The sequence below is a fragment of the Phoenix dactylifera genome, chromosome 13, assembly GCF_051530095.1.
Source record: "Phoenix dactylifera cultivar Ajwa chromosome 13, Ajwa_hap1_PhDact_Kaust_v1.1, whole genome shotgun sequence".
NCBI lineage: Eukaryota > Viridiplantae > Streptophyta > Magnoliopsida > Arecales > Arecaceae > Phoenix > Phoenix dactylifera.
Genome location: NC_143202.1, coordinates 27296498 through 27313268, shown reverse-complemented (window position 1 = coordinate 27313268; position 16771 = coordinate 27296498). Strand labels below are relative to the sequence as shown.

Genomic DNA, 16771 nt, shown 5'->3' with positions numbered 1-16771 from the left:
GGCGAGAAAAAAGCGACGTGTTGCTGGTCGGCATAAGGGAAATATCTGAAATCAAAAATATCATCAAGTGTTAGACCATTAGCAGTAAAAACAAAGGACAAGAAAAAAAAAAGTAATGTAACTACCCTTACCCTCGGGGCGCGCCGAGCTCAGACCCATGCTCGCCAGGGCGTCCTCCCGTAGGAGCTCGGTCAGGTCGTAGCCCTTCCCGAGGGCTCGGAGAGAATCCAGGGTCCTCTGCTCCCTCCCCGAGGGCTCGGAGAGCTTGTTAAGGGCCTTCAACCGAGGGTGTCCCCACCTCGGATTAAACCCCCACGGCGCCTCAGACGCCAGAAAGAAAAATTTCCCCTTCCACTCGTGTATAGAGGAAGGGGCCCCGCGGAAGAGCGACATACCGCCTCGGAAGGCAAAGTATAGCCACTCCGCGTCCGCCGGGTTCTTCTTCAACAGAAAATACCGGCGGAAAATACTCACTGAAATCGGGACCCCATGCCCAAGGCACAGAGACAGGAACCCGATGATGGTTCTCCACGAGTTTGGAGCGAGCTGTGCTGGGACAAGTTGGTACTCGACCAGCAAGTCGTTCACAAACCTGTGGACAGGGAACCGCAGGCCGGCCCAGAGGGTCTCGCGGTGAATCGCGATCCGACCTGGGGGCGGCCGCATCACCCTGTCTTCCGGCCCCGCAGACTTGACCCTACCTCCTCCGGACCAAGACCCATTTCACAGGAGAGCGAAATAAAATTAAAAGCAGAGGATGAAAACTGGGAGGAAAAGAGAAGAGGAACCCTAGCAATCACAGGGTAGGGACCTACTGGACATCGCCGGAAATCGCTCCGGGCACCGACGGCGAGGTTCGGTGGAGGAAGGAAGCAAGGGAGGAAGACAACAAAAATAAGAAGCAGCCAAGTAAAACCCTTAGGGCAAACTCGAGGGGTTTATATAGACCCCCTCGGCGGTCCAGATCGGCAGGGTCGGTTCCCATCCCCCGATCGGATTGCGCCACGTGTTGACCTCGGAGACCGAGGCACCGTATTCACTCCGGATCAATAAATCGGGTACGAAATCGAAGCCCTGTCCCATCGGATCTCGGGGCCTCATTATAGGTCCGCAGAATCGAATCGCTTTGAAGAACGAACGGACGGCACCTCCGCTCCCCTCATTTAATAAGGCCCTGGGGCACGTGGAGCCCCGTCGTAGCCTTCACCTCGCCGGATCCATGATCCAGTAATACGAGATCGGAAGCGTCCGATCCTAGGTCATGCCGTGTGTCCGTTTTGAACCCCGTAACGGCACGCTCATTGATGAGCGGGGAATTCCGATTACGGGATCGAGGCGTCGCCTCGTCGAGCCCAAGGACCCTCATCATGAGTCCGCCGCACGAAGCGATCTTGGCTATCCAAGAGACGCCACCCCCGTTACACCCGCTCCGAGAAACGTAAAGACACGAGCTCCACCATAAGTTCGTTGAATAAAGCAACCTCGAAACGCCCAAGGGCGCGGGTCTCGCCATAAACACTCCGAGAAACACGAGGGCGCGGGCGAGATTCGCCCCCCAACTTTAATGATAGACTTTACTTCCCACGTCCGAGCCCGCAAGCCGCTCGAACTCGGAAGTCGGGGGGAAGTGTTGGGGGAATAAGATTTTTCCCCCCAAGTGACACAAATGCCCCCAAGAAGCCGCACAATCGCCGACCCTGAACAGCCGAAGTCGGCGTCCGACCTCGGAACGTCCGACCTCAAGACATCCGACCTAGGAAAATCTTGATGCTCAAGGTCTACCCTTGTCAGCCACCTACTACGGTCGTACTCCTCCGAGGTCCAACTGAGGACCATACCCTGCCACTGCTTCAGCATTTATTGCGCATGGCCGCTGTAACCCTCCGGTTCACTCTACAATTAATGTGGATCTCCGGCTTACTCCACCATTAATGCGGATCTCCGGCTTACTCCACCATTAATGCGGATCTCCGGCTTACTCGACAATTAATGCGGATCTCCGGCTTACTCCACAATTAATGCGCATGGCTCCTGACATCTACGGATCCTCGGCTCTCCACGGCAAGTTAGCCCAGCAGAGTCTAGTCAACCATGATAAGTCCCCGATCTCGGCTATACCTCCGACACCAATGCAATGATTCGCCTGGTAGCGTACTGGTTCGGGTCGTACGACGCCCTCACCGCCGACATCAGCACAATGATTCGCCTGACCGTGCGCCGACCTGAGCCACATGCCGAGCCGTACTATGGCCTCGCCCTGTTACATCACAGGTAAACCGACCCCCACCTATAAAAGGGAGCCTTGGCTTCTCAGGAGGGGGTTGGGAAAATTACACGCTCTACAAACACTTTATCTCCTCTTCAACACTATTTGCCCCCTCCCTGACTTGAGCGTCGGAGGGCCGGCGCCGGAAAACCCGGCCACCGGTTTGTCTGCAGGCACCCAGACGGAGGACGCCGCCCGCTGACGGATCGCTGCCCCGCTGTGAGGACCCCCAGCTCCCTCTCTCCGGCCGCCCCAAGCGGAGGACGCCGCCCGCCGACTGGTCGCCGCCCCGCCGTGGTGACCCGCTGCTCCCTCTCACTCGACCGAAGATTGCCCCCGGGTCCAATTTCCAGCAACAAGGCCTATCCAAAATGTTTAAGATAAGTTCTAGTCCTAGCATGTACCATAGTATCCTCAAACAAACGACGTACGATGTTTGGCATGAACCGGCATAGCTATTTTGCAATCCACCTGGGTAATTGGAAAGTTGCCACTCCAATGACTGGGCAATGATTTACGAGCCCAATAGCTCAACTTGGCCTGTTCTAAAATTTATATAGCATATGCATGTATGTTAGATTTGTGATAATGTGGTGATATATTAATACTCCGTAGGGAGTTATACATGATAATGTTTATGGTAAATGCGAACTGAAATTGGCAATCGTTTTTTTTCTGATTCCTCATTAATTAACCTAGGAGATTTACTCATAACCCATTATGGTAAATATTGCAAATAAATTTCTATTTCTTGAAATTTTAGGAGTTATATGTAATAATCCTTGTGTCGAATTTGATCTAATGTCCATATGCTATTGCCAACATTGCTTCCTATTATACACAACCATTTACACATAAACCCTTATAAGATACATGGGTATTGCAATTAAGTCTCCATGCCTCGGAGTTATGTGCAAATCCAAGAGCAAGTGAAGCTTTTTTTTGTCTTTTGGTATACCGGCCGCTCACACTAATCTCGCTAGCAAGTGAAGTTTCATTGAACCATTTTCTGTAGTAGAATATATTTAATTGAATTTAAAGGAACAGTTTGGTTACCTGTGAGTTTTACTAAAATAGATAATTTTAAAACATGATTTCTGCAAAACATATTTTATGAGGGGGACTTGGTTTTCATAAACCTTGCTTTCAAATTTTTTAATTATCAATTTTGACAAAATGGATTTACAAAAATAACAAGACTATTATTTTTATAAAACCCATTTAGTTAAATTTTATAAACTTGTTTTTGTAAAATTTATCAAGCAGTCAGTATCAAAAAGTTTACATATGATTTTGAAAAGTACTATCTTTTAGATGCAAAGAACGTCTATGAAGAGTGGCGAAACTAATATTCTATAAAACTATTATATCCGCTCGTTTAGCATATCAACTAAGCATAAGCTTGGCACTTGGGCATGATATATTTTTATCCAAGTGACTTCGATATTTTCAGGTGGAAAGATGGCTGGATATTTCAATTCTGCAACGAAAAAATTTCAATAACATGTAGAAAAAATTCCATCCAATTGAAAAATATGTCATGGGATGGTCGAGGCGCCACATCTTATGGACACATGTTAATTAACTGCTCCAATTAATCTAAATCTATTTTGAATTTGGCTTGGACTAAAATGGTTGAACTCTGAGTCTACTTTCAGATATAACATAAGTTCTCTTAATGAGAAGATAAATACATCCATTTTGTAGCATAAATCAAGTATCCATCAGAATAACAGACATAAGTGCATGGCATTTTGAGAAAACATCCCTGTCAAATTAGCTCACATGAGTGAGTATTCTTACACGCACTCAAGATGAGATTCTATGCTTTCCCTGAATGTCATGATGCCCACCTAATGACGTGGAGAGGCAATGGGAGACAAAGGTTTGTGCTTCCATGGAGGCACAAGACCTTGCGTTTTTCAACCTAGTGGCCCACAACTTTGAGATATCATGAGCATAATTTTATGAAGTGCCCACTACATCCGAGTTTTCAACTAAGAATTCAGCAAAGTCAACGCTAGTGAAGCACCCAAAAAAGTGAATTTCTCCTTGGCATATTTTGTTAATGACTGTGTGCAATCATCGAGAAAAAAGAGAGAGGCTAAATTAAGAAAAAAAATTATATGACAATGTCTGGCAAATTTTTGGAAGCATGGCTTCTTGTATGCAACTCTCGCTTTTGGAGAACGAGCCGCATAAGCAGATTTAAGTTTTACATATAAACAGATTTAGGTTATAAATGGTCAACTCATCTAGACCTATTTATTAAATAGGTTAGATCCAGATTTTAACCTTTGATCTATTTAATCCATTTTAACTCATTTAATAATTAGGTTGGATCGTTACTCGATTCACTTAACTTGTTTAAAATCTGTTTAACTCGTTTGATACTTGTATAATCAATTTTTAATTTATATAACTCAGCTGCTTAAACTATTTATTCTATTTAAATCTATTTAATCTCTTAAAAATCCGCTTAACTCGTTTAACATAACTTGACCTATTTAATAAATGGTTGAATCGGATTATCTATTTAATAAATAAGTTGAATTTACATTGACGAATTTTTATCTGATCTAATCCGAGCTGTTGCCAACTTGCCATCCCTAAGCCTCAACTTAATTGGTCGCCCGTGTGATATCCAACGGCTATAGAGAAGGACGCATAAAGAAAGCCAAGAAATAGCTAGCACGTGCATCTCACGTGCAAAAAGATCAAGATTAGCGGTCGCCCGGCAGTGAGTGGCCCGCGCTTGGGCCACCCGTGTCGGTCCAAAGCCGTTGCTCCTCCCTAGAAAATAAAACAATAAATAAAATAATAAATAGAAAAAGAAAAGGATTAGAAGAGCGGCTGAGTCGAGAAGGAAGAAGGTTAAAAAAATCCCGGAAGCAAAATATCTAGCGAGGCAGCAAGTAGTGACTTCCGGGGCGGCCAAGTTTGCCAATCTCCCACCCCGCGCTCCGAGGCTTTTGATTTGATTTCACCTCGCTGACGTGGCACCTTTCCAAGATATTTCCAAGCCCCCCTCCCCTTCTTCCTTCCCTTCCCTTCCCTTTTAAGTCTTCCACCATCAGCCCCCAACGAATCCCTTTCTCTCTTCTTCTTCTTCTTCTTCTTCTTCGATGGAGACCGGGGCGACGGATGGGGTGGAGGGCGTCGCGCCGGACGGCCAGGGCGGGGCGGGATCGGGCGCCGGCAGGGGACTGCGGCCGGCGAATCAGAGCTCCGAGCGGCAGGTGATCCGGTGGGAGAGCTTCCTTCCGAGGAGATCCATCCGGGTCCTGCTCGTCGAGCACGACGACTCCACTCGCCACATCGTCGCCGTGCTCCTCCGGAAATGCAGCTACCACGGTGACTCTCCACTTCTTCTCCCGTTCTTCCCCTCTTCTTATTTGGTTCGATAGAGAAGAAATTTGAGGTCGTTTTTATTCTTGGGTTGGGCGGCAGTGGCGGCAGTGGCAGATGGGATCAAGGCATGGGATGTTTTGAAGGAGAAGCACTGCAACTTCGATCTTGTGCTGACCGAAGTTGCGATGCCTTCGCTTTCGGGAATCGGGCTTCTCTCCAAGATTATGGGCTCGGAGGAGTGCAAGAACATTCCAGTCATCAGTAAGTTGTCGAACTGATTAAATTTTGAACCTGAAAAGAACAAGCTTTATTCCATCCACGTTGCAATTGACTCCTATTAGAAGCTAAGCCTGAAAGGGAAAGTGATTTGGAAGAATCTAATGTTACGTGTATGATATATATGTATATCTATGTATATATGTATGTATGTGTGTGTGTCCGTATATGATTATCTATATATGTATATCTAGGTCTATATATATCTCTATATATACGTGTGTGCAGATGTATGTATATAAGTATATCTGTATATATACGGATATCTATGTATGTATGTATGTATAAGTATATATAGGTATATATGTATGTATGCGTATATATAGGTATGTATGTATGTATGTGTGTTAAGATGGTTTTGTAATTACCTAGTTTATTGTATAATCGAGCGTCTAATTATTCTCGAGGGTTTAATGAATTTTACTTCATATTTAAATAAATGAGGTGCAGAGTTCTTTGACAAAGCCGGATAAAAGATAACAAAGCCGGATAAAAGTATATATAGGTATATATGTATGTATGCGTATATATAGGTATGTATGTATGTATGTATGTATGTGTGTTAGATAATTTTGTTGATAAATTTATCTTTGTGGCTCCATCTCTTATTGTACCAAGGAGCACAAAGATATTCACCAAATATTCTTCAAACAAACTAGAACACAAACTTAAGCAGTTTCCATCCAAAGCTATGTCCTGTGAAAGTAGAAGTCAGTTCAAAAAAATAACATCCACTTTACAATTTTATTTACTTATTATGATTAGGCTGCAAAGTTGGCTACTTGCTGATATAAACACCATAATCAAGGCTCATCACATCCCGTTATGGACTTCACTTCTTACTTCTTGGAACCTCAGTCTTTTGATATGGTCGAACAGTAGAGAACTTATAAATAATCAAATTCTTGTCGTAATCTCCTTGATATTTCTCTCACTCTGGCTCCATCTTATATGGTGTCTTGTGTGACAGTGATGTCTTCTCACGATTCAATCGGTGTAGTGCTTAAATGCATGCTAAAAGGTGCTGTAGACTTTCTCGTGAAACCGGTAAGGAAGAACGAGTTATGCAACCTATGGCAGCATGTCTGGAGGAGGCATTGTGTATGTTATCGGTATTTGTTGAATCAGCAATTTTTTATTTTTATCTAACTTTCCAATGAATGTATTCAATTGAACCTTGTTTAGCTTAGTGCCAGGAGTTTCACTGAGGGTGTTGGCTAACTACACTATTCTTGCAGTCAAGTAGCTATGCAAATGCATCCGAAAATAATGCTGCAAGCAATCACATAAGTGCAAATGTTGGAGATGGGTCCAAGACCGGGGAAAACAGCAACCAAGGTAGCGATGCTCAGGTGAGCATCAGTGACCCACTACTATTACATTTGGATTAATTTTGCTCTGCATGGTATGGCATGGAAAGTGCATTCTTGTTCTTTTTGCAACAACTTGACCAACTATGTTTTAGAAGGGGAAAGGTTTCAGGCTGTTGATCGTAATAACAACCATTGTCATATAAAAGCTCCTAGGATCTATCTGGTTGCATGGTTACGTTCATCTCAAGCATTCATGGGACTTGGCATGTGGGAAGAGGCAGAGGATGGCACAATTAAGAGGGTCTGCAATGACCATTTATTTTGCTGTCTGTAGATATTTTCTGGAGCCTATTTAAAATATTAAATTTTATATATTGAAAATCTTGGGATTGCAGAATTCTGCATGTTCTCCTAAGCCATTTCCCACTTCTGTGGGAGGATATAAGATGAATAATAGCTGAACATCCATATAGACCTTAAGGATATTGAAGTCTGGCTTGTATTTCTGTATTTGTACATCTTAAATTAATGACACATTTGACTGGATCATGTGATGTTTGAGCAGAGCTCTGATAATAAGCTGGAGATGGAAATTGAGAGTGACAAGGAACACAAGGGGACTCATCTAGCTGAAGGGGGGAGTTCTTCCCGGGAGTTGGAGGCAAAACCAGAGCAACCTGATATTGGCACGCCAATAATGACAAATGCATTGAAATTGGATGATGATGATGATGATGGGGAAGGCAGAGGTTGTCAGAATTCTATGTTTGACACTTTCCCATTATTACAAAATTTACTTATGGTTCTGATATTGGTAAAATTTTATTGTTGCAGATAAGTCTGTGGGGACTGCAAATAAAGTAAATCTATGGATTCAAGAGGCTTCTTTAGTTAAAAAAAAACAAAAGAAGAATTGTTCTTATGATATATCCTGGTACAAGGAGGAAGACAAGGGTTTTGTGGGATCTAAAGAGGGTGACCATGTTGATCCACATACATATTGTCAAAATAATGCTCCAAACAATATGATAGATTTTATTGAGCCAGTGTCTAATAGCAAATGCAATTCTGCTGTTCTGGAGAAGTATGCTTTCAGGGAGGATGCATTAGGTGAAGCTTCAACATCTTCTTATGCAAAGAGTACGTCTGAATTTGGTTCCTCACAACATCTGGAACTTTCTTTGAGAAGGACACAGCTCAATGGCTGTGTAAATCAGGATTTCAAACAAAAGCATATATTAAATCATTCAAATGCCTCTGCCTTCTCAAGGTAACTTTTTTTTTCCTTTTTAATATGCACTCCCCTCTTATGCAACTTAGCAGAGCTGCTTGCTGGTTTTAAGATGTTAGATATTTATGCTTTAACGGCCAGACACCAAATTTTATGATCTGGATATCCAGTCCTATGCATGAAATAAATATCAACTGCATACATTACTAAGGATTGAAGTAGCAATTATAACATACCATGCCAGTGGCAGTATGCCTCTTGGTATGGTATCGCAATAACATACGGTACACACCTCACTTTAGCTATTCCGGTACCAATAGGCGTATCATGTATCAGCTTTTTCATTATCATGTATCAGCTTTTTCATCTTTTATTGAAACAAATATGCTCAACCTTGACCATTGCCCAAAAAAAATTGCCCCGTCTATTATTGAGGTTGGCTTTTAGGATGAATATAATTCATCAATGTTTGAGAAAGTTATATGATTGGTTCACAACCTGACATCACCCTTTGAATTTGTAATAATCTTATGGTTCAATCATCTTTTGACAAGAGGTGCTTACCACGAAACCCTCAAGACCATTTAGTGAGTAGAGAGGTTTATCTCCATTTTTATGTTAATTTTCTAGGAAAAGGTCAAGATTAGGTTTAGGAAAAATGTGTTTATCTCTAAGGTAGATTTTATAAGTCAAAATGAGGTTGCAGAAGGAAAAATTGCAATATTTAAGAATTCATTTTGAAATTATAAGAGAGATGTTAGCTATTGACAAATTTTTTAAAAAGTCTTTTCTTAAATTATTTGGTGTAGGCTTTAAGAATTATTTTTTCTCTTGAAGTTATATGGGCTAAAGCTTTTTGAAAATAAGGGTTCTTAAATTATGTTACACTACTTGTCTCTAAGTATATTGTTCTCACCCTCAACATCTCTTATCAAAAAAACTTCATCCTAATTATAAGAGCCATTCCAGAATTATGCCATCTTAGCTTTTGTCGCACTTGTCCAAAGTAACTTGAGTAGTTTATAATTTGTGATCTATTGGATTTCCTCTTACGATTCTTCAATGGACTCACTACCAGCTATGCTCATCCTAGTTTCCTCACATGTTCCTCTGCATCCTTATCTTTGCTAGGCCCATTACATGGTGTGCGCTCTCTTCACCACTCCATGCATACTCCTGCACGTGTGTGTGTATTGATTATCTATAAATGATCATGTGTATACTAAAACAATTTGCACGGTCTTATGCACATTATCAAAATGGTTTCATCGTTTTTTAATCCATAATTTCTTCATGATCCATATCTGACCTTGCTTTTGTCTCTCCACTTGTTTAGTGGCATTCATATGCTTACGGTCAAATGCGAAGAACGCAAAACCCTAAAATCTAGATTAATTTTATGTTTCCATAAATCTGTTCATATGCTTTATGGTTAAAAACCAAGGTTGCAAAAACCAGAAAGCTAGATTAATTTTATGGATTTGTTTATAAACTACCCCCGTTTCATTCCTTTTTTCTTTATATTCTTTGTATAATTAACTGACAAACTTTATTGCCATTTTTAGATTTGCATTAAGATCCACCATTGCAGTAGCAATGCAAACTTTACCATTTTTTCCCTTTCCCCCTCCCTCCCCCTCCCTCCTCTTCCTCTTTCTCTTCTTCCCCTCCCCCTTCCTTGTCAGTTTCCCTATCGATTCACGCTAGAACTGCGCAGCACCGGCCTATCGTATTGTATCACTGGCCTACCAGCATAGGTGCTGGTTCCGGTATTGCGGACCTTGGTTAATAGCATAAAAATGTGTGGCTACATATAGTGTCAAAACCTCAGAATGTAATTTGATGATTGAATGTCCATGTAAGCATAACTACTGATCCCATAGCTGGTAGTCTGAAGGGGTTGTAAGTCTGGCACTCGTTTATCCTTCACTAGTAATATTGTCATCTAGCAGAATTTAGTGCTGTACATTCTTCTTGTTTGCATTTAACAGTATCTTTTTGCTTAGCTCCAGTCCTTATGAGGGCAAGCTTCTGTTTTTCTTATTCTTTTTCTTTTTGCAGGTATGGTGATAAAAAGACTCTTCCTTCCTGCGAAAAGCCTGTCGCTTCAGCTGTGTGTGTCAGAACCATAGAGTGTATTGATAAATCTCAATCGCATGTCAGTAGTCATGGCTCTGACAATGACAAGAACACTGCCCTCTCTCCTAAAGGGATGGTATCCCATCAAGGGAATGCAGGTGAAGCTACAATGTACTTTCAGGTATCTTCTGAAAGCAACAGAGAGGATGCTGGCTTTGTGCCTTGTCCATCAAGAGAGGACGACCATGCTGGTCATTCCTCCAAAGGAGAGGATATGGTTTTTCAACATCCTCGGTATGGGTTTGTTTCACTGCCAATCCCTGTTGGAGCAATACCATACCCGAGCTTATGTGCAGGGTATGGTGCTATCTTGCAACCAGTGTTGTATCCTGAGACTTCCTTACAGCCTCATAGTTCAGCAGCAGCAGAGAAGGCAACATTTGAAATTATTACTTCTGGTCAGTCTGGTCATCATGAAAAGCATCTTATCAATCATCCCCAATGCATTGAATTTCACCACCATGAAGAAAATCATCAGTCCCAGCACTGGAGACAACATATCGATATGAAACCAGGAGATTCAAGAGATTCGTCATGTACTCCTGTGGAACTAGCCAACCAAAGTGCCATCTGTAGCCAGGACATTCTCATAGGCTGCGGAAGCAATTGTGGTGAAACAACAGATGCAGCTGCAAATACTGGAACTGCTCTGGAGAGTGGGAATGAAAGTGGTGTCCAGAACTGCAGCTGGAAAGGGTTGGACAGTGACCGTTCTCGCCGTGAGGCTGCCTTGATCAAATTCCGCATGAAACGGAAAGACAGATGCTTCGAGAAGAAGGTAATGGATAAATAACAGCCCTACCTCTGCGGTAGTGCTTGTTTCTTGGCTAGTTTCCATGCAAGCTTGGACTTTCAGTTTAGAATATCTATTGGTCTGAAGCTGAAAGGTTTTTGCCTAGAAAAAAATAATGAACATTATACTCATGAAAATAACTGAGATTCTGAAGTTTTTGCTGGATTTATTGTTAAGGAAGCTTGAACTGCAAGACTGTAGCAGATTAATATTTTGTGATTTAGTTATGAAGCTATGCTCAGATGCAAATATAAATCACATATAGGATACATAAACATGCAGTACAATATGTCGGGTTTTTTTTGATAGTCGACTACATATATAAGTTATAATCTCCATATGTTGTAACTATGAGAAATTGTAGTGAAGTGATGAAGTGCTGTTAATCAAAAGAGTGATATAGAAAACAGTACAAATCCGTCTGAAACTGGACAAACCCAGACCCAAACCAGTAAACATCTGTGTCATCAACTGATTTTGATTTGAATGCTCCCAAATTTAAATATTTCATTTTGGAGAATATTTTAGACCATGATGCTTTCACGGTAGTTCAAAGAACTATTTCCTTGCGAACTAGAATTTCGATATGTAACCTTATTGTTCTGTTTGACAGGTCAGATATCATAGTAGGAAAATGCTTGCCGAGCAACGGCCAAGAGTAAGAGGGCAGTTTGTGCGTCAAAAAGTTCCTGACTCCATGACAACAACGGAAGCAGAAAACTGACACCGAGTGGTTTAATTGTAAATTTCTAAGGCTTGGTCTCCTGGGCAAGGGACATTGAAGGTAAGAGTTTTGCTGGCATTTTTTCCTGTTGTCCATGTAGCCACTTTCGTGCCTGACATAAACCAAGTTCACTTTCTGAGTTTGTAATGTACAAGGGCCTTCTTGTGAACATGCATTCAAAGAGAACTATAGTAAAAATTTTAAGATCCAATGCTAATTGTCAAGCTTCACTTCTACGACATGCATGCTCCTTTGTTTCGAGACCCTGGAAGTGCAGGTATTAGTTGAAAGTCACTTCAGAATCTAAATGCTCGTTATGGTTCAATTTAACATGTCCACACATCAGTATCCTTCCCTACAAAGAATATCATTCAGATCTATCAGGCAAAGAATGTATGGTGTTTTATGTGTTTACATTTGGTGAACTTTTTGAAGATTTCTGATGTGCTTTTCTTCCTCAAACAATGTACATTCTTCTTCATCCTAATAATCCTAATAAACCGACCATCAAATTGATCAGCAGGAGATGTGAGTGCTCCTTTTAGGGTATATGTTAGTTTATAATGCAAGTCGAAAATCGTCACCTTGTCCGGCAGAGCCGTCATGATCACTGGTGCTGTGCACGAAATTGACATGCTTGTAACATTGTGTAATGTGTAAGCAACCGTGTATTCTATATTTTTTCGGGTTGTCTTCAGAATCCATCGATTAGAAACAATTTTAGTTTTCTTTTGTTAGATATTTATCTTCCTGATGGACAGTCTGTTTGAACAATGCCTTATGTGCCTCTGGATTCCTTGAACCTAAAGAGCAGGAGTTGTAAAGATTCTCCGACATAAACTGCTGCTCTTATTCGCTGTATGCATGCTGAACTGAATCTTGTGCACCCCAAACTCTTCATCAGTGAACTGTTTGCAGGATGTCATTGGCTAGCTGCTTGTTTGGCTTGTCACCTCTCGCCTGAGCACACCCTTTAAACTCAGTTTGATGTACTTGTATTATATTTGTGCATTAAACCTACTAATGTAGTTCAGCATCTGAAATAGGGTATCAATCAAATCTGCTCACGAACCTGGCGCCCTCGGTGGGTTTCGACATTCTACGAGCTCATGGTCATATTGATTTGTTCATATGACCAGTCGCCAATGGCTTCAGGATGTTTGCTTCCAGTTTTCAACACTGGATAGATTCCATATTATAAATCAACTCGCGAAGTATGGTGTTTCTTTCTATTCTGGTTGATAAAACGTAGCCAAATCCAAGAAATCTCGCTCTGACGTGTAAGATTTCTTCAGTACCACTGGTTGGATTCTCCTGTGCAAGGAGTACACGTTTCTGGGTTCTGGATATGGTGGCTGGTGCGTCGTACTTGAGTTCAAAGGCCAAGGCTCATTTAGTTGGTAGAGAAGGGAGGGGAGAAAGTAGAATCAGCAGAAAAATAGAGAGATGCTTTATTTTTTTTTTTTACAGTTTTCAAAGAGAATGAGAAAATAGCTTTCTAATGAAAATATAATTTTTATATTTTATAGGAAAGAAAAATCTATGTGAATCATAAGAAAGTCTAATTTTCACCATTTGGTAATTGGATATTTTTTCAAAAAAAATATCTTTAAGTTTTTAAATAGAATAAGGTAAGATTATTTTTTTTATTAAGGGCATAATAAGTATTTTACACAATTTTTCAGAAAAGTAGATACTCAATCACATATAAGCTATTTTATCTAATATGTAAAAAGTATTTTTTTCAAGCATTATATACTCAGGTATATCAGCTTTTTGAAAAAAATATTTTAGTAAGAAATTTTTTTTTTTCGCGAACTCAAAACCTAGAAAAATGTCATTTTTCTTGCTTCAATGCAAGGCGACCCACTCGATGGAGGCTCAGAAGTCATACCTTAGATTTCATAACACTTATGTAGCCAGAACCATAGGTTGAATCAGTGATTGGCTAGAGAATTATAGTAACGGACAATATTTAGCTTTAAACTATCAATGTCTGCATCTATTGTGTTTAACAGATTCATGTGATGTTATGAAGTGGCTTGTCATGACAGGAGTTCAACATAATATACATATGCTACTCCTAAATAATATGGTTTTGTATCAAAGAAAAGTGCTTTATAAATATTAATATAAAAACTTTACTTAATTCTTTATATGATTATATGGTTATTAACACTATAGCTTATATAATGCCCTTAATGATCGCATGCATTTTGGATGTATTTTATCAGCCATTATATTGGAGTAATCATGCGTTATACCTTTCGGTGGTCTAATGTAGCCTTGGCCATAAATGATGTTCATGGTGTGCACATTGACCGGGTCGGTTCGACTATTTTACATCTTAGGGTTAAATTTGTGCTGGCCGATCAAGGATATTATATCTACCCCCTCTCAGATGCTGCTACTGAAATGCACAAACAAACTTATGGCAGGGCTCTTATGTTATTTAGCTAGATTTGAGTATGTGTGGTTTGTAACTCCATGCAGCTTCCTTCTAACTGGCAACACATAGGTGCATTGCATGGATTTGTGACCCTGTATAGAATCTGAGTTGACGCGAGGGGCGCTAATAAAACTTCTTGGATTTTGATTTGATATAGGACCAATGCTATATGATTTCAATAAGTTAATTCATTCTATCTTTCATCGAGGGTTAGAAAATCAATCAGAAAATACATAAAGAGACAAGGGTCTACTTGGTTCGTTCCACGCCTACGTTCAAAAAGCACACTTAGGGTGGAAGAGGATAAAAAAAAAAGAAAGAAAGAAAAATTTGTTGAGATTCACTGCCAAATTCTAACCCTATTAGGATTTTTATTTAATTAGCCATTAGTTTTAATAACTTTAGCATTCTATTCTTAGTTTATTCTACTTAGTTATTTCTTCTAAAATAGTTATTTTTATTTTTTAGTTATGTTCAAATTTTATTTTAATAGTTATCAGTTTTTGAATTTGAGTAAGAATCAAACATCCCATCCAATGATGCTCTATGTAAAAGGACCATTGATGTCTCCATGAGAGAGAATCTTTTTTTTTTTTTTTTGGCTTATTATTTTTAATAAAGTATTTTTTTTCTAATTTAGGCATCTTTTTTTTTTGTTTTTTGTTTGGTGTTTGTTTTAGATTTTGTGCTGGTATGGTCAGGGCCTCGATCCCTCGGGTAAGACTGGGCAGAGAGGCTTTTTAGCAATATATCTACTAAATACAAGGCAAAAGAAGGAAACCTAGTTGAAATTGTGATCAAGGGAATATTAAAACTGAGTCACTGGAATTAAACTTAGGTGATTTTACCAACTCAACAGACCGGCACCGTTCATTGCATTCTACATATCAGCAACAGGTATCCAAATAACAACCGCTTTGTCATTGTTATCCCATTATAAAGGTTATTAATAACAAAACAATGATTAATATTTGCAAATACGATACTATTTTCTTCAGTAACATATTATTTTTTTCAAAATTCAAATTTCCACTAGTATATCAGCAAAAGATTTATGCTACCTGAAAAAAAAAAATATCAACCGAGCAGCGATTAGGAATTTAGAGTAATGGTACCATTATCCTTTTATTTCACTCGTTATTTTCTGCTATGCCACAATACCGTCACAAAACAGAGTTAATAGAATTTTCAATCATCAAAACAGAGGTAATGACTACCAACATAACAAAAATTTATTGATTGGACCAGATCTACCACTGAGCCGATGGACTAGTCCAATTATGAAGCAACATGTATAAAACCAAGAAAAGGCGTGCGATATATATGCATTCTTGCGTGTTATTTTGTGGTTGAACTGGTTGACCAACTTAGTGATGGATCTGATTCGATGGTTCCGATGGGGTAGGTCCATTCAAACATAGTTTTTTTTTTTTTTTTTTTTTTTTTGTGAAAAGCAAAAGAATTGGAGAGTTACATCGCGTAAAAAGCAAGTACAGCTACATGCAAATATAGGTGTAATTTTAAATCGTGCACTTTAATATCTGCCACTTGCCATAGGCGATTGGCACGAAAAAATTACTTGCGAATCTTACCAGAGTAAAAATATGGGACAAAAACCCCCACAATAAACATGACCATCAGGATCGTTACGTCCGTAAACTTTTTGACCGGAGAAACTGCTGCTACCACCACATATTTAACATTCTGGCTCGTACTATGGCTAATTGAATAACCCTTGGACGTTTGCTCCAATTTTAGTGCAAAAAGACTAAAGAGTCCGGCCATGAAGACTTTGGACCAAAGACCTACTTTGAGTGCAGGCATTGTCCTTTTTGCTCCTCGTTTCAACCAAGCTTCATAATAGCTCAGTCACACTTTTCTCATTTTCGTCCTGAGATTTGAATCATGCTCGAATTTCTATCTCAAAGTTAGAATAGGTCCCACTCACATTCATGAATGGTTTACCTTTCTTTCTTTCTTTCTTATTTTGATGCAACTCTCTTTAGATTTATATTCACTTGTTCGAGACATTATGATGATTTATTGTTCATGTAATATGCATGCAGCATTCATGCAGGGTTTGGCATGGTTGCATGGTCTTGGCTCATGATGCAGCATGATAGTTATTGAAAGACAAAGGAGCAAAAGTCTCATGGAACTATGGCGCCAATTAATGGATTGAAAGAAAGTTAGCCAAAGAAGACAGCTGATTCATGTTCGATCTTTTGC

The 16771-nt window shown here is 40.2% G+C and overlaps 1 protein-coding gene across 1 annotated transcript; it reads left to right on the top strand.

Moving 5' to 3' along the window:
- Positions 1 to 5338: 5338 nt before the first annotated feature.
- LOC103703239 (two-component response regulator-like APRR9) lies at positions 5339 to 12310 on the top strand. The gene is made up of 8 exons (XM_039130727.3): positions 5339 to 5620; positions 5717 to 5878; positions 6864 to 6994; positions 7132 to 7245; positions 7772 to 7955; positions 8041 to 8476; positions 10499 to 11354; positions 11983 to 12310. The coding sequence occupies exons 1-8, from the start codon at positions 5392 to 5394 to the stop codon at positions 12091 to 12093; spliced, it is 2223 nt and encodes a 740-aa protein (XP_038986655.3). The 5' UTR covers positions 5339 to 5391; the 3' UTR covers positions 12094 to 12310.
- The last annotated feature ends 4461 nt before the right edge of the window (positions 12311 to 16771 follow it).

What these genes read in the sequence shown, in the direction of transcription:
- LOC103703239 (XM_039130727.3), top strand. Translation starts at nt 5,392, where the DNA reads ATGGAGACCGGGGCGACGGATGGGGTGGAGGGCGTCGCGCCGGACGGC. An exon ending in ATGTCTGGAGGAGGCATTGT is followed by an intron (nt 6,995 to 7,131) that starts GTATGTTATCGG and finishes CTATTCTTGCAG; the next exon opens with TCAAGTAGCTATGCAAATGC. An exon ending in AATGCCTCTGCCTTCTCAAG is followed by an intron (nt 8,477 to 10,498) that starts GTAACTTTTTTT and finishes TTCTTTTTGCAG; the next exon opens with GTATGGTGATAAAAAGACTC.